General features: G+C 35.7%; 2 protein-coding genes across 4 annotated transcripts in view; one reads left to right on the top strand and one right to left on the bottom strand.

Annotated features, from left to right (window-relative positions):
• The first annotated feature begins 12,876 nt into the window (after positions 1-12,876).
• Positions 12,877-22,466, top strand: LOC117224286 (uncharacterized). 3 transcript variants are annotated; one of them, XM_076518435.1, is made up of 8 exons: positions 12,877-13,035; positions 13,697-13,834; positions 15,432-15,639; positions 18,166-18,617; positions 19,332-19,509; positions 20,048-20,269; positions 20,971-21,200; positions 21,898-22,466. In XM_076518435.1, the coding sequence occupies exons 1-8, from the start codon at positions 13,012-13,014 to the stop codon at positions 22,057-22,059; spliced, it is 1,614 nt and encodes a 537-aa protein (XP_076374550.1). In that variant the 5' UTR covers positions 12,877-13,011; the 3' UTR covers positions 22,060-22,466. The 3 variants fall into 3 exon arrangements, with proteins under 3 accessions (XP_076374550.1, XP_076374545.1, XP_076374554.1); XM_076518430.1 differs by having other exon boundaries at positions 12,878-13,035; positions 18,166-18,644; XM_076518439.1 differs by lacking the exon at positions 13,697-13,834 and having other exon boundaries at positions 12,898-13,035; positions 18,166-18,644.
• LOC117224327 (uncharacterized) overlaps positions 22,452-22,909 on the bottom strand; it is a 20,243-nt gene continuing 19,785 nt past the window's right edge. Inside the window, exon 11 of the mRNA XM_076528572.1 lies at positions 22,452-22,836. Within this exon, the coding sequence (XP_076384687.1) occupies positions 22,643-22,836 (194 nt within the window). The 3' untranslated portion in view covers positions 22,452-22,642. The remainder of the gene's footprint in view (positions 22,837-22,909) is intronic.

The raw sequence follows: 22,909 nt of genomic DNA, 5'->3' as shown, positions 1-22,909 counted from the left end.
GTTTGTTAGTTTGTTAGTTTGTTAGTTTGTTAGTTTGTTAGTTTGTTAGTTTGTTAGTTTGTTAGTTTGTTAGTTTGTTAGTTTGTTAGTTTGTTAGTTTGTTAGTTTGTTAGTTTGTTAGTTTGTTAGTTTGTTAGTTTGTTAGTTTGTTAGTTTGTTAGTTTGTTAGTTTGTTAGTTTGTTAGTTTGTTAGTTTGTTAGTTTGTTAGTTTGTTAGTTTGTTTGTTTGTTTGTTAATTTGTTTGTTTGTTTGTTAATTTGTTTGTTTGTTTGTTAGTTTGTTTGTTAGTTTGTTTGTTTGTTTGTTTGTTTGTTTGCGTTTGATTGTTTGCTTGTTTGCTTGTTTGCTTGTTTGCTTGTTTGCTTGTTTGCTTGTTTGCTTGTTTGCTTGTTTGCTTGTTTGCTTGTTTGCTTGTTTGCTTGTTTGCTTGTTTGCTTGTTTGCTTGTTTGCTTGTTTGCTTGTTTGCTTGTTTGCTTGTTTGCTTGTTTGCTTGTTTGCTTGTTTGCTTGTTTGCTTGTTTGCTTGTTTGCTTGTTTGCTTGTTTGCTTGTTTGCTTGTTTGCTTGTTTGCTTGTTTGCTTGTTTGCTTGTTTGCTTGTTTGCTTGTTTGCTTGTTTGCTTGTTTGCTTGTTTGCTTGTTTGCTTGTTTGCTTGTTTGCTTGTTTGCTTGTTTGCTTGTTTGCTTGTTTGCTTGTTTGCTTGTTTGCTTGTTTGTTTGTTCGTTTGTTTGTTTGTTTGTTTGTTTGTTTGTCTGTTTGTCTGTTTGTCTGTTTGTCTGTTTGTCTGTTTGTCTGTTTGTTTGTTTGTATGTTTGTTTGTTCGTTTGTTTCGTTGGTTGTTTGATTGGTTTGTTAGTTTGTTAGATAGTTTGTTTGTTTGTTTGATTGATTTGCTTGTTTGTTTGTTTGTTTGATTGGTTTGTTTGTTTGTTTGTTTGTTTGTCTGTTTGTTTGTTTGTTTGTTTGTTTGTTTCGTTGGCTGTTTGATTGGTTTGCTTGTTAGTTTGTTAGTTTGTTAGTTTGTTAGTTTGTTAGTTAGTTTGTTTGGTTGTTTGATTAGTTAGTTTGTTTGTTTGATTGGTTTGTTTGTTAGTTTGTTTGTTTGTTAGTTTGTTTGTTTGTCTGGTTGTTGGTAAGTTTGTCTTTTATTTTGTTTGTTTGTTTGCTTGTTTGTTTGTTTTATATATATAATTTTTTCATAATATATATATGTTTGTTTATACATGTTATACACGGGCGACCTGGCATACTACAACGAGAATGGAGAGGTCTTTATCGTCGATAGACTGATGGAGATAATTAAATACAGGGGACACCAAATAGTGCCGATCGATATCGAGGATCTTTTGCAAGCGCCTCCAGCCGTCATGGATGCTGCAGTTGTGACAGGCTACGCGGCCCGTTACACCATTATAATAACATCCGGTTAAGGTCAAGCCGACTACGATCCACCTGGAGCGCGATAAGGGGCTGCCCCACGTGGAGCGAGATAAGCAGTTGCCCCACGTGGAGCAGGATGGTGTGACACCCTACACGCCCCGTTACGTCATTATATCAACATCCGGTTAAAGGAGCAGCCGACTACGATCCACGTGGAGCGAGATAAGAGGGCGTATAAAATCACCGCACATCAAAGACAGACTATTGAGTTGGAATCAGGGTCTTGACCCATACACACCGAATTGCTGTCCGTCGTTATTATTTTGTACTGTGTCCATTTACTGTATTATACATTCAAGCGTAACCCGCTTGAATGAAATAAAGTTTTTCATATATCTAAGTGTGAAAGTTTACGTCACATATTGGCGATCCTTGCCAGGATCCATCAGATCTACGCGAAACGAAACTACGAGAGTTCGGCCTACGGGAACGCGCAGACACGAGGATCCACGGACCAGCAACTGTTTGATGAACCAGAACCCCTACTACGAAGGAATTGGAATCTACGGATACAAGCCAAGGTGAGCAATCTGGATTCATTCAAAACGTACCGCGTTAGAAGACACAGTCACAGTAGCACGTCTAGTTCAAGCACCAACGACAGTCAAATTATAAAATTCAACATGAGCAAGCCGACTCAATCAACATCAGCTCAAGAAGGAAAGAACAATAATCTTAGTTCAGACACCAGGACGATCATGTCCACAATGCAAAATTATAACGAAAAGATTGAACGCGAAATGCTAGAAATTAAACGAAACTTAAAAGCCGCGGACGAAGAAAATATTAAACGCATTCAAGAAATAGAAATACTTTCTCGCACACTTTCAAAATTCGACTTGGGACAAACTTCCCGACCCGAAGACTCCACTGACTACGGATCATTAATGACGACAGACGACAGAATATCCGTCTTACACGCAACTACCAAGAACCTTTACCCGAATTTGCCTCCATTGAACCCGCCTCCTAAAACATCCTCGGAAGCACCCATTCCAAGGAATGAAGCAACTTCAATCCCTCAAAGACACCAAATATCCGTCCTTGACGCCTTAAAGATATTACCCATCCTAAACGGTGAGACCGGAACAGGAGTGGAAGAATTTATTAACGAACTGCAAGAAATACGTTCAATTTGTGCAGACCCACTCGTTTTATTAAAAGCAGTTAAGAACAGATTGATCGTAGGAAAAGCCGCCGCCGCAATAGCCAACATCCGCATTAACGCATTCGAAATTTTATACGACGCCCTACGAAGGAACGTCGCAGCACAAACCACTGTCAGGGAAAATCAAGACAGATTACGCGAAATTAGACAATTCGCGCACGAAACTGTTCAAGATTACACGATCAGATTCCGAAAAGCATTCAACTCATTACAATATAGCATAGCCAACGAATACCGAGATGAATTGACGCGAAGAGCAATGTTAGACAGATGTCAAATTGACGCCGTAACCGATTACAGCCGAGGACTTCAATACGAGATATCACGAATGGTCTTGTGTAGCCTTCCGTTTAACCTCAACGAAGCAGAAACACGAGCCACGCACTTCGAACGACTTATCAAGACACAGCCACGTCAACAAACTATCCCCGTGAGACGGCCCTTCCAACAGCCACAACGATTATTTTCCTCACCACTCAAGCAAACGCCTAAAACGAGCTACATGCCACCTCAGGCAACTGCGACCGCACCCAAGTTCGCCGCCTTCGAAAATAAGCCACTCACTGAAAGAAGTGCTATGAAATGTTTCAAATGCAACAAATTGGGACACACTGCTAATTATTGCCGAAATTTTCAATCAGCGAGCCTCAGACGAGTCAACAACACCCTGATGGAAGAAATAAAAGAGCATCCACCTCCGAACGGATTCGAATCAACAACGCCACACTGGGACAACTACCAACCCTCAACCTCACCAGAAGAGCAAGAGATAGAACAGATCGACTACGACTACTCATCGACACTGGAGCCGGAATCAACATACTCAAACGAAAATTTTGCGAAGCAAACAGAATAAGATCAAAGATCTGCAAATTCACAATGGGACATTCTACCTATGAGACTACCGAAGAAATAGACGTATCAATTTTTCATAAAAATATTACTTTTAATATAATAAGCGATGATTTTCCTATTATAGAAGATGGTATACTAGGTCTACCCGGTTTAGCCAAATACGATTACACCATTTCGAAAGATTGCATCAAACTCGACAATAACACTTGTTCTTTGGCGCAGAAAGACATCGCGATCGAGCCAGGCCAGAGTCTAAAGGAAACCGTTTACCTACAAGGACAACCTACGCCAGTATGCTTTTTCAATGGTGGTGAGTCCAAAACCTCAATTTCCAATATCATCGAAGACTCTAACAGCTTCGAAGACGTACAAAATTTTAGAGAACTTGTCAGATTAGATCACATAGAGCCAGAACTTAGAGAACCAATAGAAAAGATATTATTACATTACATAGACGTTTTTAATCTTAGCAAAACCACTCTTCCTTGCACAAACCTAGCTGAACATTCGATCGCGCTCAAAGAAAACAAAATCATTAACGTAAAATCATACAGACCTCCCGAGAAACATAAGGAAGAAATATCCAAGCAAATTAACGAAATGCTGGAGAAAAACATTATCGAAAATTCTGATTCGCCTTTCAACGCACCTGTGTGGGTAGTACCAAAGAAAGCAGACGCATCTGGAAAGCAAAAATGGAGAATTGTCATCGATTTCCGGCGATTAAACGAACTAACAGACCAAGACGCTTACCCTTTACCTGACATAGACGAAATCCTATCCCAATTAGGAAACGCTAAATTCTTCTCAGCTTTAGACCTTTCCTCAGGATTCCACCAAATTCCCATGTCAAATAACTCTAAAAAGTACACCGCTTTTAGTACCCAACAAGGACATTTCCACTTTAACCGCATGCCATTCGGACTTAAAAACGCGCCCGCCACTTTCCAACGCATGATGGACAACGCCCTGAGAGGACTCCCCAACGTACTAGTTTACTTAGACAACATTATAATTTACGGAGATTGCATAGAAAAACACAACAAGCATTTAGCCATGACGTTACAAAGACTAAAAGAACTAGGTTTAAAAATACAGCCGGACAAATGTGAATTCTTAAAACCTGAACTCGAATACCTAGGACATATAGTAACCACCGACGGAGTTAAGCCAAATCCCAAGAAAATCGAAGCCGTAAAGAGATTCCCACAACCAAGAAACCCGACAGACGTAAAATCTTTTCTGGGACTATCAGGATATTATCGCAAATTCATTAGAAATTTCTCTAAAATAGCTAAGCCACTGACAGAACTCACACAAAAGGGGACACCTTTTCACTGGACCGACAAGACCCAAAACAGTTTCAATGAACTTAAGACTAAACTCTGTACGACACCAGTACTGAAATTTCCAGACTTCACGAAAACTTTTACTTTGACCACCGATGCGAGTAACGAAGGATTAGGAGCCGTATTGTCGCAAGACGACCACCCCTGTTGTTTCATATCAAGAACTTTGAATCCTGCCGAACGCAACTATACGACTACCGAAAAGGAACCTCTTGCCATAGTATGGGCGACCAAGAGGCTCAGGCAATACCTATTAGGCCACAAATTCATTATAAGAACCGATCACCAATCCTTGAAATGGCTTCACAATTGTAAAGACCCTTCCAGTCGATTAATTAGATGGCGACTTAGACTTGAAGAATACGACTACACGATAGAATACGTGAAAGGAAAAGACAACAAAGCCGCAGACTCACTCTCTAGACAACCATTAGCTATCCATAACTTGACCGAAGACAAAACGGAACTGTACGACGCATTTAAAGTATGGGAAAAGAGCGACCAAACGCCAAAACTCCTTAAAAGAACCGTGAACAGACAAAACTTCTATCAGCTAAGAAAAACCGACTTAGGAACATTCGACGAAAAGGACTGGTTAGACAGACTAAGCACAATAATCCGAGACAACAACAAGATAGGTATAGCTGACAACAGCTTAGACGAAGTAGATATCTCCAACATCAAAAGATTCCTGCTATTCCTAAACGAGGAACGCGACGACATACAATTTGCCGACAAACCAATTCACGAGTTAGACGAGAAAGAAATCCAACAAGTACTCAGAGAGAACCACGACTTAGCTGCACATCCAGGAATACAGAAGACCTACGAACGTATACGAAAAGACTATACGATACCAAACCTGATGGACCGAATTAAAAAGAAAATCGAATCGTGTGAAATTTGCCAGAAACAAAAGCTGACTAGGATAAGACCCAAAGAATTACCCCAAGTCACTGACACACCTCTTGAATCCAATGAAAAGATCTCCATGGACCTACTCGGACTCCTGCCCAAGACTAAAAATAATCATCAATACATCCTGTCCATGCATGACAAACTAACCAAGTACCTCATATTAATACCACTAAAATCAATGCAAACCCAATCAATATGGGAAGGCCTGTTAAACCATTACATCTACATCTTTTCTGCACCAAAAAAGATACTAACCGACCGAGGACAATACTTCATTAGCGAATTAATGCAGAAATACGAAAACGCCTTCCAGATCAAACACATTACTACGACTTCATTTCACCCACAATCTAACGGGAGCTTAGAACGAACACACGCCGTCATAAAAGACATGTTAAAAACAATGCAAGCCAAAGACAACTCAGAATGGGATACGAATCTCAGTTTTATTAGTTTAGCGTACAACACCATGGTCCACGATGCCACGGGATATACGCCGTTTGAATTAACTTTTGGGCATAAAGCCAATTTACCTTCTACAATTTCAAAGAATGTTCAACGTAGTTTGCCAGAAGAAGTAAAACTGCGCAAAAGAGAATGGGACGCGAAATTGACTAGCGCACGCGACACGTTAATCAGAAATAAGAAGCGTTACCAAAGAGAGCAAGAGAGGAAAATAATAAAGCCTCAGACCATGTTTAACGTAGGAGATTCAATTTTGATACATAATGATCATAAGGAGCATAAGTTAGATACAGAATGGTTAGGACCCTACACCACTGAACGAGTAAAAACTCTATATTATGAAATCCTCATAAATAACACATGGAAAAAGATCCATGGTAATCGACTAAAACCTTACTTTCCAGGCCACTCATCCTCTACGGAAGCATGATATACGCCAAAGTAATTGTAGAACCGCTAGGTAAAGCATCATTGTATCGCGAAGTTATAGGTAAAACCTATGTTTATAGCGATAGCGTAAATATCATTATAGGAGTAAACGTTAGCCAGATATATAGTTCTTACGACAATCTACTTAAATTAAGTTTCGCCGTCAAAGATCATTGCAAAGCCCAGCAATGCGCATACATGATAGAAGCATACAATCTTGTAAAATCCGCACACCGCCTCGAACGTTCAATCCAACACCTGAAAGACATTACTCATAACCGCAACAAAAGAGGACTATTGAATTTCGTAGGATCAATACCTAAATCAATATTCGGAACTTTAGACGAGGACGATTTAACCCTAATTAACAAAAATATCGACACGCTGTTTGATCAAAATAACGACCTCAAAAACATAATCGCCAATCAGACTATGTTAATACAAAAAGTCATTAGCACAGAAAGCGCGCAAGCCCTCGAAACTCTAAGTACCAAATCAAGCAAAACCAAGAAAGAATTAAAGTCCGCCGAAAGGTACGTCCAGAGCCTGTTACAAATCTCCGAAGCCATAACAGAATTACATTTCGAAACTGACGAGCTATTAAATGAAATCACTTTAGCTAAACAAGGAATCATAAGCACCCAATTAATTGACAGGGACGAATTTTTGCGAAATTACGAAAAGATACTCAGAGACAATAACTTACACACCAAACTCACGCCAGACCGTGAACACTTTCAATACACATTAGACGTCAGCCAACTAGCAGTAACGATTCTCGAGAATCACATATTTTTCAAGATCTCCATACCTATTATCACCCGAGACGAATGGGAAATAGTGCAGGTATATCCATTCCTCAGAAAAGGAACCAAATTTTCGTAGCACCGCTAGTTGACAGACCAATATTCTTCACATCAAAACTAACGTACATAACCGTCGACGACCAATACATGACGAAAAATTGCAAGACTCGCATGAGCACAACACTCTGTAGGCAAACCCAACCGATCAAGAAAAGGGGTAAGACACGCAACTGCGCCGACGACACGATCAATCTCCACGACACCATTACTACTTGCGAATTTGTCGCATATAAAGTACCCGATGTATTGTTCATTCCTTTGCACACCAAAAACCGATATATCGTAATCATAGATAAACCCATACCAATCAACACTATTTGTAACGCGAAACACGAAACTATAGAGATTACCGGAAATAGCGTCATATATGCGAACGAAAATTGTGACCTAATTTACGACCGCGAGCATATCCGAATAGGACAAACCAAAGGAAATCTGACTTACTACCTACAGCAAAAGGACCTAGTCCTACCAACTAACGACAGTCTAAAAGAAATCTTTGCCGACTTAGACAAGATGACACCTACACACGACAATATAGAACGATACAGAATTGACCTGAACAATCTAGACGACCAGCTTGCCAAAATACAAACCCAACATAGAATCAAAACCGCTCGAGAAGCAAGTTGGACTATATTCAAAATTTTAAGTTACGTTTCGCTTGGTTTATTACTCAGTTATGGACTGTACAAAATTTGCAAACCCCACCTGCCCTCCAAACTCTGTTTTCACCTGTGTCCATTTACTGTATTATACATTCAAGCGTAACCCGCTTGAATGAAATAAAGTTTTTCATATATCTAAGTGTGAAAGTTTACGTCACACAGTCGTCGGTATACCTCATCCTACCGACGACGATCATCCCGTTGCTTTCATCAGCAAAATGCCCAACAAAGAAGTGCGTTTTTGCGACTTACTATCCCCGGCGAAATCCTTAGACATTGACATAACACCATTGAAAATGCTAATTATAACTTTTTTTTCAACTGAATTAAATGGCTTGAATGTTCTTCTTTTTAAATGTTAAAGACTAATTTGTTGTTCATTCGATATCTTCTTTTATCATCCGTAATAATTCGCGGTGAGAATCATCTGACGATTATTAATCTAATTTTCAGGTGATCGAGGAGGAATTAATGACGATTGTGGAGACGAATTTCATCGATGCTTATAAATTACGCGGCGGCGTGAATTTCTTGCCGAGTCTTCCTCATACTTCCTCGGGCAAAGTATTGAGGATAGCGTTGAAAAACATGGCGAAGTCGATGGCGCTTCAGTAAATACTTACGTGCTATTGTTTCACGTTTTTTTATCCGCGCGAAAAAATGTTCGCTGCTAAATGATTTTGCGTAACTGTCACTTTCCGTAGAAATCGCATTATTTTTGTTTGAACGCGATCTATATGCAAGCTGTTCAAAAATTGTAGTAGTTCCGGGAAATGAGAGGTTCCTGTGGTCATTCGAAGTAACTTTTTCCTTTACGAAAATGCGATCCGCGGCTTTATTAAGCGGCGACAGTGGTCTCGAGGGCGGTGCGTCTGACGCGGTAGCAGTGGTCGCAAGGGCGGGGCGTCAGCCGTGCACGATCTCTCGTTGGTCACTGTTTTTCGTTAATAACTCATTAACGATGCCTCGGAGCAAATTTTTGTAAAGGAGGAAGTTGCTTCGAATGATCTCAGGAACCTCTCATTTCCCGGAAGTAGCATAATTTTTGGACAGCTTGCATATAAATCGCGTTCACACAAAAATAATGCGACGTGATCACAGACTAAGGCCGAATCGTATTGTCCAGCTCATCAATTAAATATTATTAATATTATTAATGTTGAAATTTTAGCCTCGAACAAAAATTAATTTATAGTTTACTTAGTAAGATATCTTCAGTTAAGATATCGGTTTACATTTCGCCGGCTCCGTCAGCGGGCAGCGACGGTGACGTAATCTGTATATATTAGATGCCGCGATACATTATCGCCGGTACCTTTTGATGTACATCGTGCCCTGACCGTCACGTATACAATGTAAGACGCGACAAATAAAACGTCTCTGATTGGTGGACACGACGAACCCAAAAAGGGTATAAAAGAAGCGTTTCTTCTTACCGGACTCTCAGTAGAGTTTGATCGCTCGATCGGTTTCGCCCATATACCTTCTCTCAATAAAGGAATAAAATAAAGTCCTTTTAAGCAAAGTATTAGAATCATATTCATTTTCATTCCATAATCCCAACAATTAAGATTATAAATCTTATCAATACTATCAATATTATTTATACTATTAATATTATCAATATTATCGATATTATCAATATTGTCAATAGTATCGATATCATAAATATTATCAATATTATCAATATTATTATATAACAATATGTGAACAAGAAAAAAAATGATAAATAAAATGTAGAGATCTTAAATTAGAACAACAATTGAATCACGTTTGACATTGAATCACCGTTCGGCCCTGGTCTGATCGCGTCGCTCGCGTGCAGCTGTTTACTATTTCCTGGCAATTCTCGTCGAACCGAGTTCTGGACTGCAATTATTACGCATTTACGGCGGAGAAAACAATGCGTGTCGGTGAAGCACGGAACAACGAAACGGAACATCGGGGAAAAAAAAGAAATGTAACTTTATATTGAATGTTAAATTTCCATCTCGGTTTCAGGATTTATTTTGCATACAAGTCTACAGTATATTAATCGCAATTAATGTTATTATAGTTATATGTATGTACAATCAAAGAAGAATGCATCGGAACGAAAAATGTAGCTAAGGGGAATTTTTATTGATTTGCTAATTAGCACTGATTCACGTTCTACGTAATCGGCTGTGGTATTCGTGATCGTACAAATATTTCTATGATGTTGAAATCGTAACTATTAGAGTTTAGGAAGAACTTGAATTTGTAATGTGCCCGACTGTAGGTATGCGTATGCGTGTGTATGCCTGTGTGTGTGTGAGCGTGTGTGCGATTATACTTTCTATTCTCTTTCCGAAATGTCCAAACTTCATTTGTGGTACCTGAAATATACATTTGAAACGCATTCGATGCTTTTAGGTGTGGTAAGTTAATGTAAATGCGAGAAATAAATATATAAATATATAGATACTCTGTGTATTGATATAACTATATTAATATGTATAATATATATATATAGAAATTATATTGATAATATAGATACTTGTAATAATATAGATTTTATATTAATAATATAGTTACTTATAGTAATATAGACATTATATTAATAATATAGTTACTTATAATAACAGAGATATTACATTAATAATATAGTTATTTATAATAACATAGACATTATATTAATAATATAGTTACTTATAATAACAGAGATATTATATTAATAATATAGTTACTTATCGTAATATAGACATTATATTAATAATATATTTACTTATAATAACATAGATATTATATCAATAATATAGTTACTTATAATAACATAGATATTATATTAATAATATAGTTACTTATAACAACACACATATTATATTAATAGCTATAATATATACATGATATAATTATATAATATCTGAAGCAGAGAAATAAACTACAAACTATTTTCTAACTCTACAAATATTTTCTAGATCACAAATAAAACAGAAATTATACTAACACGTACGATGAAATATTTCAAATGCTCGTAGAAAAATGAATGTTACAGTTACGAACAATAGTAGAGGGGGGGGGGGCGGAGAGACTGAAGTAAATTCATACACTCGAGGCGGATTGATACAGCGAAATTAACGAAACACTGGGTGTTTGTAAACACTCGATGAGCAACAGGTGCTCGAAGGCTGTCAATCAATTATTTCCTGCGACCGGCAGTATTCGTATGACGGAACCCCAGTTCAGTTGTTTCCGTTCTTGCGGCGCGAAACTAAATATTCGAGCCGCGTTCTCAACGAATCTCGAGCCCCGGATTCGCTTAGAGGAAGGCGTCCGGATTCACTTAGAGAGAGAGAGGAGTCTGAATTCGCATAGAGGAAGGCGTCCGGATTCACTTAAAGAGAGAGAGAGGAGTCTGAATTCACTTAGAGAGCTTTTCCTTCTCCAGCGGACCCAAGGCTTGCACTAAAGTCAGGAATTTATCTTCACTTTTAAAAAACGTTTATTTAACAGAGCTCGCGTTGCCGAAGATTACGACACGCCGGAAAATCATCTTCTTACTTTTTCGCCTATGCGTGTACACGCCGCGATGTACGCTCTGTCATCGATCCATGACTAATTAAAAGCAACTGGCGGCGATTAAATAATTAGTTGCACCGTAAGAAAGGAGAGTACGTAGCAATTAGTACGTTGCACTTAGGAAGCACGTTATATCCACCTTGACATTGACGATCGCACAATTTTTTTGTATAGTCGGAATTATTTTTACCGAAATTAATTTAATCAATTTGATGTCGCTGTAGGAAAAAGTTGGAAGGTCAATCGAGGGAAAGCGATTCAATTTGGAAAATTATTTTGGAAGATCTTCCGATTTCTTTGACAAGAACACCGTTGAATTCTAGTTTTGAAAGATCGCTTTTGACAGAAGTTTGACGAAAATAGCGTTAAATTAATATTTTGGAAGGTTTCATATTTATCAATATACGACAACAAATTAAATATTTTATTAGCATTTAAAAATACATTGAGTATTTTATTAATATTTAACAGTGCATTTTTTCCCTAATATTCGACAACAAATTAAATATTTTATTAGCATTTAAAAATACATTGAGTGTTTTATTAATATTTAACAGTGCATTTTTTCCCTAATATTCGACAACAAATTAAATATTTTACTAGTATTTAAAAAGACATTAAATATTTTATCAATATTTAACAGTGCATTTTTCCCTAATATTCGACAACAAATTAAATATTTTACTAGTACTTAACAATACATTAAATATTTTATCAATATTTAACAGTGCATTTTTTCCTAATATTCAACAACAAATTAAATATTTTACTAGTATTTAACAATACATTAAATATTTCATCGATATTTAAGAATGCATTTTTTTTCTAATATTCGAGAACATATTAAACACGGGCGTTTGCAAAAACATATTCAACACCTCACAAATAATTTACAAAGAAAAAGGATGATGTGAACCCAATTAAAAGAAAAAAAAAACAACTAAAAATGAACTTCAGATTTCGATAAAATAGAAGAATAATAAAAAGAATGCTAATTATTGTATAGTGCGAGCTCCATGACAAAGTATCACTTTTGTTCGCACACAGTCAATAATTTACGAGTAATAATTTAGGAAACCAACCAACGCTGCATATCATTCGCTATAATCCATACTAAGCTCTATCCATTAATTAATCCGTAATGTGATATTGTCTCGCGAGGGTGGGGGAGGGGGGGGGGGGGACCATCCAAAGTTTCTAAGACTTGGAAAAAGACGAAAGGCTGCACAACAGTGTCCGGAGCAAACCGTCGATATCGAGTGGCTTCCAGCGTCGTTAGTGTGGTTTTGCTACGGGCCAGGATTGACAGCACGATGACAGATATCACGAATGAAAACGTAAGACATCGTTTCGTTGCCCATCGCGATCAGGAACATTATAGTTCAACGATATCCTATCGAGAATTGAAAATTTGAAAAATATTGAAAAATTACTTGCTCGTTAAGTTGTTGTTTAAATTGTTATTCAAATTGTTATTCATCGTTGCTACGGTGCACAATTCTATTTGTAAATCCGTTATCGTCAACTTTTGATGACAATGGACTCATGCGATTTCATGGATTTTTATGCGAAAAGAAAATTTTGAGCAATCAATTTTGTGTAGTACAATTTTGTGTAATTAATTTCGTACGATAGAATTTTGTGCAGCAACTTTGTGCGTCAATTATATACATCGATTTTGTGCAATGCAATTTCGAGCAATCAATTTTGTGCAATCAATTTCGTGCAATTAGCTTTGTGCCTCAATTTTGTACAATACAATTTTGTGCATCAATTTTGAGCAATCAATTTTATGCAATACAATTTTGAGCAATCAATTTTGTACATCAATTTTGTGCTGTTAGTTTTGTGCAATACAGTTTTGAGCAATCAATTTTGTACATCAATTTTGTGCTGTTAGTTTTGTGCTTCAATTTTGTACAATACAATTTTGTGCAATACAGTTTAGATTTACGCGACGATGTTCCGAATAACCATTGACTATACTGTCGGTCGCAGGTGCAATCGTCGGAACGGACATTCACCGTCGTGGATAATGTGCTGATAGGGAAGAAGGTGTCGTTTGATCTGAAGTACAAAAGCGGTGGAGAATACTTGTACGAACGGATGAAGAATAATCCGAGTATAGTTGCGCAGGTATAATCATGGTATCATTAATTCAAGGGCTTCGCATTGTTCGCATCGATTCGAGTGTACAAAGTGACCGAGGACAGCGTCAACGCGACCAATACCAAACGGATCGTGCTATCGTCACGAAATGGATTAATTAATCCCACAGAAACTGAGCAAATAATGCTTTATTAATGATTCATTAATGATCTAGTAGTGACTAATTAATGATTTATTAATGGTCTATTAATGAAAATTAATGATTTATTTATTATCTATTAATGATTAATTAATAATTTATTTATTATCTGTTAATGATCCATGAATGATTTATTAACGATTTATTGATGATTTATCAATAATGTATTAATGGAGTATTAATGATCTATTAATAACTTACTAATGATCTATTAACGATTCATTAATGATTTATTAATGATCTATTAACGATTCATTAATGATTTATTAATGATCTATTAACGATACATTAATGATTTATTAATGATCTATTAATGATTCATTATTTATTTATTAATGATTTATTATTGATTTATTAACGATTTATTATGCTGATTAATTCCGTCGACACTTCTGCGATTTTCGTAACGCAATCTCCATTCATAATAAATTAATACGTTCTTACGTAGCAATGCCAGGGTCGACGGAAATTATAAGTTGCATCAGCGTCCCGGTGATACAGGGAAATATCAAACGGAATGTTCATCCACAAAAAAGTATTCGTCATAGCTATCTTGTCGATCACAAACATTTTGCACGTAATGCTGATGGACACTAATTACCGGACCGCAGATTTTATGCATTCACGATGAAAATGGTGATGGTGGGCGATTCAAAGAAACGGAAAACGTTGACGTATTCTAATTTATAATTATTTAGAATTATTTTCGAAAGATCGTTATTTTGCACAGATATCAGCAGTTCACTGAAGAGTTCAATTGAGAAAATATTTTTTTTATTTCACAGACAGATCAAAATAAATTGTATATTATACATATATTCAAGATGTTAAAAGGTTGACGAAAAGAAAAATATTTTATAATGTGCCGAGCGAAGTAGCATTACTTAAAAAAATTTGAATATATAGGAAGTGCAATTTGATCCAGTTTATTTTATAGTAATTTCGCTGACGAAAATCTGTGTGTTCTATTGTAGTATTAATATCTTTATTAATTATTATATATTGTATATATATATATATATATTATATAATATAAATATATTATTATTATATATTATTATATATTATTATTACTAGTATTATTGTTATATTATTATTATTATCATTATTATTATTATTATTATTATTATTATATATTATTAAATCTTTATTAATCTTTATGGACAATTTGGGAAGAGGAGATATGATTATTCAAGACTCGATTAGGGGAACGATTTTGCCATTTCGACGCGACCGACGTGGCAGATGGAAACAGCGAGTCACGAACAGAACGGGTTAGGTAATGCTAATTTAGCTCGACGAATTTTTTACACCGGCGGTTTTCTTTGGAAACGTTACTCTGCAATCATCGCGACACACGTAGGCGTTTCGGTCGTTCGAAATATTTTTTTTACGGTGTTATGTCAGCGTTGTCGGATGTTACAGGTGGACGTCACCACGGGCGAAGAAAATACATTCGAGCAGCTGCTGGATAGAACAGTGAGATGCGCCCTTTGGTTGAGGAAAGAAGGCGTCAAGAAGGGAGACGTCGTCGCGATTTCCACGCACAACCATCCCGACTGCTTCGTTCCGTGCATCGCCGCGCTTTTCATCGGGGCGATATTCAACCCCTGGGATCCGGGGATGAATACCAGTAAGAACAACCCTTCATTCGTTATCAGAAAATTATTATCGGACCGCTGAATCTTCACGTAAATTTTCATCTCGTTCTTGAAACATTTGAACTAAAAAAAAATGCTGAATTTCTTCTCTATTTCTTACGCGAGATTAAATTAATTTTATTAAATTTCCCTTCGAAATTGATTGTTCATTCGAACAGAAAGCTGATCGATCGAAATATCTGTGCAGGGTTATCTTCTTTTATCTCATAATTGTGTTAACACCCTGAGAGAGATGATTCCTGAGATCATTTGGAACAACTTTTTCCTCAGCGAAAATGTCCTACGAGGCTTCGTTTCTTTCTGTATAATTACGATAATTAGAACCTTCTCGACCGCAATATTTTCTTAGAAGAGGAGTAAACTTTATACTATTTATTGTGTCTTTATAAATATATTCTTATATATTTATATGTTATATATTTTATATATTTATATATATTATATATTTTATATATTTACATATTATATATTTTATATATTTTATATATTTATATATTATATATTATATATAATATATATTTTATATAGTTATATATTTATATATTTTATAATATATTTTATATTTTATATATTTTACATTTTACATTTTACATTTTACATTTTACATTTTACATTTTACATTTTACATTTTACATTTTACATTTTACATTTTACATTTTACATTTTACATTTTACATTTTACATTTTACATTTTACATTTTACATTTTACATTTTACATTTTACATTTTACATTTTACATTTTACATTTTACATTTTACATTTTACATTTTACATTTTACATTTTACATTTTACATTTTACATTTTACATTTTACATTTTACATTTTACATTTTACATTTTACATTTTACATTTTACATTTTACATTTTACATTTTACATTTTATATTTTATATTTTATATTTTATATTTTATATTTATATAATATATTTTATACATTTATATTTATATATTTTTTATATTATGTAATATATGAGCCGTTTATTTTGAAAGTGGCATAAGTCACTTTGTTTTTAAGTCGATATATTTAATGGCTTGCGTTTTAATACGTTTAAAAATATGGATGCTAATTTTCGAGAAGATTTACTTGTATTTGTTATCTCAGGATACTGATATTTTTCTCAGTATAAATAATTTCGTATAAACATTAAAAAATCACCACTTTTCATTACGGTAAAGTGACTTAAGCCACTTTCAAAATAAATAGTTTAGAAAAATGACTGACATATATTAATTTTGTCCGACGTATTTTACTGAAGTAATGTTTTGAAAGGACAGTGATTTATTAAAATTGTTGAATAAATTACATATATAATAATAATTTATACCATGAACATATTTAATATAAAGGTTTGATTTAAGTATGTTTTATTTTAATATTCATAAAATACAAAAATAATTAGTACATTTTGAAATATAAGTATAAGTAATTTATATGAAAATACATCAGTTCAATTTAATTTTCGTCATCAATAGGAGTGATTAAGTCCGCGGAAATCGTGTTTTGTTTCAAATTTTTAAAATGGCTGTGGTATATGGGGGTATATAATTAAGCAAGTCCATCATGTCTTTGTATTTTACTGAAGAAACAGGACGAGATCCAGCGTATAACGGATCCATTTCTATTTATGAATAACGCCTAGGTCTTCCTCTTTTTGGTAACAAATCCAAAGTTAGAAATTCATCTTTTTCATCTAAAGTTAGTTTATAAAACATTTTATAGGGAATATCATGGTAAAATCATATCCATTGAATTTTTAGCCAATTAACTTCGTTTTGGTCTGTATTTACTTTTCTTTTTGAAACAGATTTTTCCAATGATTATGTTGAAATAAAATCTTTTTCCTCCATTTTGTGTACTGTGAAGGATTTTTTGATCACAACATTTTTAAAAATACTGAAAATATTTCAAAACAATACTTTACACACACTTATCACACGTTTCTATTTCTTTTACACTAAGCCCTGCAATTAATTTCCTGAGTACAGCGTCTTACGCCACTTTCAAAATAAACATGTTTGTTATACCGTTAATTAGCAAAACTTCTCTCGAACAAATCTCAATAGTTCTCAACTTATTGATTGCAAATTTTTTTTAAATGAAAAGATACCGTTCGATTGTAATTAGTGTTACCATTAACTCGATTTTTTTGTAAAAGTGACTTATGCCACTTTCAAAATAAACGGCTCATATATTATATATATTTTTATAGAATATTTATTTATATAATAAATATTATGTATGTATTTTTATAGAATATTTATTTGTACAATAAATTTTATATATGTATTTTTATATAATATTTATGTATATAATATTTTATATAGTATTTTATATTTATATACAGGCTAATAGAATTTGATATCGACTTAAAGGAACGTTATAACCTAAACAGCAAAAAAAAGATGCAACTCCGTGCAACAACAATTTTCATTTTGCACAAAGATCCTGTTTGTTGCAAATATATTCGTAAAATTGTTTCCGTTCGCGTGTTCGTAGATCTGGCGCGCCACTTCATGAGATTGACGGAGCCGAGGGTGGTTTTCGCGAACGAAAGATCGACGGGGGTTGTGCTGGACGCGGCGAAGATCGAGGGGTTTGAGCCGAAGATGGTCACGTTCGGCGATTATGCCGGCACCCTGTCTTTTGCGGACATTCTGGAGGGTCACCCGCGATCCGCTATGACGAGTTTCCGTTGCGAGAACGTCGAACTCGGCGATACGGCGCTGATACTCTTCTCTTCCGGCACCACCGGTTTGCCGAAGGGCGTCGAGCTGTCCCACAGAATGATCCTCTTGAACTTGGTGGACAATGCAGCGGTGCATCTGACTGTGATGGCGACGCCGTTGTGGTTCAGCACCCTGTGCTGGATCAGCGGCATTCTGTGCAACCTTAAGATCTTCTCCACCTCTGCGAGGAAGATAATCGGGCCGGATTTCGAGCCGCAGAAGGTGTGTGAGCTTGTGGAGAAGTATAAGGTATTATTATTTATTTTTATTTATTTATTTGTTCTCCATTAATTCTTGTTTTTCGGTTTTGGATGGCTTGCGGTTTACGTACTTTTCTGATATGATTGATAAAAGGGGAACAAAGAACTATAAATTATAATATTCATGTAATAATGTATGATCTACACTAATTTATAACAATTTATAATAATATTACTGATTAACGGTAATGTATAATAATATAAGTAATTCATAATAATGTATACTAATATAAAGTAATTTTTAATAATGTATACTAATATAAACTAATTTATAATAATTTATAATAATATAAACTAATTTATAATAATGTATACTAATATAAAATAATTTATAATAATTTATGATAATATAAACTAATTTATAATAATGTATACTAATATAAACTAATTTATAATAATGTATACTAATATAAACCAATTTATAACAATTTATAATAATATAACTAATTTACAATAATTCATAATAATGTATAATAATATAACTACTTTATAATAGTTTATAATAACTGACGAATTATAATCGTTAATCATTAATCGGATCACTTTTTTTTTAAACTCGCTTTACATATAATTAAGATTTCTTTATATTAAATATAATTACTTAATTAAACATAATTAAATACAATTCTTTTTATTAAGATTCTTTACCTGTCACTGAGCTTAGATCGTGTCGTAGGTCACGTGGTTATTTCTGAGCACAAGCATGGCGAATCGGTTGGTCAGATACGAGGACTTACAAAAGTACGACCTCTCCAGCTTGAAATGTCTGTTCGTGGGTGGTGCCATCTTGAAGCTGGAATCTCAGGACATGTTGCGAGAGTATCTGCCGCATGCACTAGTGGCACAAGGTTACGGTAAATATCGCATTGCAAAACGTAGAGCAAAATCAGCTTCTCGTATGAGGACTATAGGCGGCTCTGTGTTTACGTTCCCCCTCTTACTAGCTGCGGCAGTGGAGCAGCTAGGAAGGAGAATATGTGAACGCGAAGGCGTCTTTTTGTCGCGCGAGGACTATAGGCACTCTGTTTTTATATCCCCCCTCCCACTAGCTGCCGCACTGCTCCGGCTAGGAGGAGAAATATGTGAACGCAAAGGCTTCTTCTTCTCGCGCGAGAACTATAGGTGACTCTGCGCTTACATTCCCCCACCCACTAGCTGTCTCACTGCCGTAGCTAAGATGGGGAATATGTAAACGCAAAGGCGCCTTCTTCTCGCGCGAAGATTATAGGCACTCTGTTTTTACATTCCCCCTCCCACTAGCTTCCCCCCTTCTCCAGCAAGGAGGGGCAATACGTCAACGCAAAGCTTCCTTCTTCTCGCTAGGGAACGATAACAAATGCGCGAATCTTACTGTTTCAAATCAAACAAATTAAAATTAAACTTTTATTTCAGGCATGACGGAATTGGGGGGCGCCGTTGCATCTCAAAATCCAAAGAGTACCAGCGGTTCCTGCGGAACAGTGTCCATCAATTGTGAAATGAAAATCGTGGACGTTCAAACGGGGAAAAGTCTGGGCCCGAATCAGCAGGGTGAACTATGCGTGAAATCGTCCACCATAATGAACGGATATCACAAAAATCCGACGGCGACGAAGGAGATCTTGGACAAAGACGGTAAGTAAAAAGATTAAATTATTATAATAGTTGAACAACCCCTTGACTCACCTGCTGCCCCTCCGAATAGAAATTTCTTTCGTCCTCTAATTTGAGGGTGTATTCAACAACGGAATTGCGAACACGAATGTGTTCAGAATACAATAATGTCTCCCTAACTGACGCTCAGATTGCGCAAAAAAATGGACAATTTGGGAAGAGGAGATTCGAGAGGCTCGAATAATCGTATCCCCTCTTCCCAAATTGTTCATTTCTGTGCTCAATCTGGACATCAATTAGGGAGACATTACTGTAAAAATTATGAAATAATCGAATCTCTTCGCGCTTCCCGAATAATATGAATTGACCGACGACGATCTTCGTCGCCGTTCTCGGCCAATAGCGATCGAGTGCCGCGGCAGTGAGGCAGCTAAATAAATGTGGGGGTGGGGGGAATATAAGTGCAAAGGCGCCTTGTTGTCGCGCGAGGACTATACGTTGTTCCGCATACAGTAATGTCTCCCTTACTGACGCTCAGATCGTCCACTAAATATGAGCCTTGCGGCTCATTTTTATAATTGTGGACAATTTATAACTAGAAAAATAAACCGCAAGGCTCAAATAATCGTATCTCCTCTTCCCAAATTGTCCATTTTTGTGGACAATCCGAGCGTCAATTTATTAGAGACATTACTGTAGATAGAATTTGATTTGAATTTTAGGTTGGATACACACGGGCGATCTTGCCTATTATAACGACCAGGGTGAGATGTTCATCGTCGACAGAATAAAGGAGATCGTAAAATACAGAGGATATCAAATAACGCCGAGCGTGATCGAAGATCTGTTACAAACGCATCCAGGCGTCGTCGAAGTTGCAGTTGTCGGCGTTCCCCATCCTACGGACGACGAACACCTCGTTGCTTTCGTCTGCAAAGCGGCTGATACGGAAGTACGATTCGTTCGTTAACTGTGACGTTATTATAAACTGTAATATTTTATATTATTGGTAATATTCTAATATACAATTATTGTTCGGAGAGAGAAAGATTCGAGCACGGAAATATTTTCGAGAAAAATTGACCGACTTCGACCGACGATAACTCCGCGAAAAATCATCGTAGGACGATGACGTTTCTTTTAAATTAAAGCTTAAAATCTCTGCTTAGAGAGTTCGAAGTTCGTCGCCGCTGTAACCCTTTAAATGTGAGGCCATGTTTGTCACGGTGAAAATTGTCACGTCAAAAATTTGACAACTTTGACGAAATGTGACGACTTTGTAAAATTTGTTTCAGAGATGATGTTTACGGTAGGATAAAGCTTGATTCTTTCCCTTTCATTTAAAAAAAAGGAAACTCGGCTGCGATTTTTTTTCGTGAAGTTACTGCACTTTAATGTCGCCCTTGCATGTATCTATTTTAAATTATATTATATATGTTATGTGTGTGTGTGTGTGTGATATTATATATATTTATATATTATATATTATTATATATATTATATAATATTATATATATATTTATATATTATATATTATAGTATAGATATAGATATACTATAATAAAAATCTACGTTATTACAGTATACTTTGTTTTACTATTAGAACTGATAATCCAATGATTCATTCTAATTATTTCTCTAATTCGCAGGTGTCCGCTAACGAGTTGATTGCAAAGGTCGAGAATAATTTTGTGGACGCTTATAGGCTACGCGGGGGCGTGAAATTTCTGTCAGCACTTCCGTACACCGCCACTGGTAAAATAGCGAGAGCACAACTCAGAAACATCGCAAAGTCATTGGCAGTTCATTGAATTGTCGCGCACTGGTTTCCCAGGATCAGGCTGGCAATCAAATGTTAAAGGACCAAATGATAACGCGTATTTGTTATAGCTCGTAAAAATTGCGATAACGATAGCAAACGCTACGATAATGATAGCAAATATTTTTAATTGTGTACGTAATGAAGCGAATGAAATTTCTGAGAAACTCTGTAGAAAATTTAGAATAATAATAATAATAATAATAATAATTATTATTATTATTATTATTATTATTATTAATATTACTTATTATTATTATTATTACTTTTATTATTATTATTATTATTGTAATTAAGTTGCACAATAAGAAAATATTCTTGATAGATAATTGTGCAATAAATAATGCTTGATAAATAAATAAATCAAAACTAGAAAAATAAAGATTTTGTGTAAGACGACGTTTTATTGGTTTTCTAAAATTTGTAAGTTAACATATTAATTTGAAAAGTATATTTATATTTTTCATAAAAATCATTATGATCTTACAACAATTACATCGTGTTCGGTCTTATTTTAATCGGGAAAGGCTCACGGTTGCATTGGAGAATCCTAAATCTTAAAGGGTGTCGTACCCTTATTCGTATCCGCGGGCCTTGGACGCCTTGAACATGGCGACCAGAGAGTCCAAAGTTTCCAGAGCTGTGGGCTCAATTTGGTCGGCCGGAAGCAGGAAACCGTGGCGACCGGTGTCGCGCAGCTCGTACGTGTATGTGATTGGTTTGTGGAAGGTTCCCTTCACCCAGTCGACAGAGCTTCCAGTAGCGACGTCTGAAACACGGATATTAAGGATATTAAACGTGAGACCAGCGGGAATAAATATTCGTCGGTTGTTCGATAATTT

This window comes from Megalopta genalis, chromosome 1 (assembly GCF_051020955.1).
Source record: "Megalopta genalis isolate 19385.01 chromosome 1, iyMegGena1_principal, whole genome shotgun sequence".
Lineage (NCBI taxonomy): Eukaryota > Metazoa > Arthropoda > Insecta > Hymenoptera > Halictidae > Megalopta > Megalopta genalis.
Note: the sequence above shows the minus strand (reverse complement) of the source record. Positions and strands in the feature narration are given on the sequence as shown.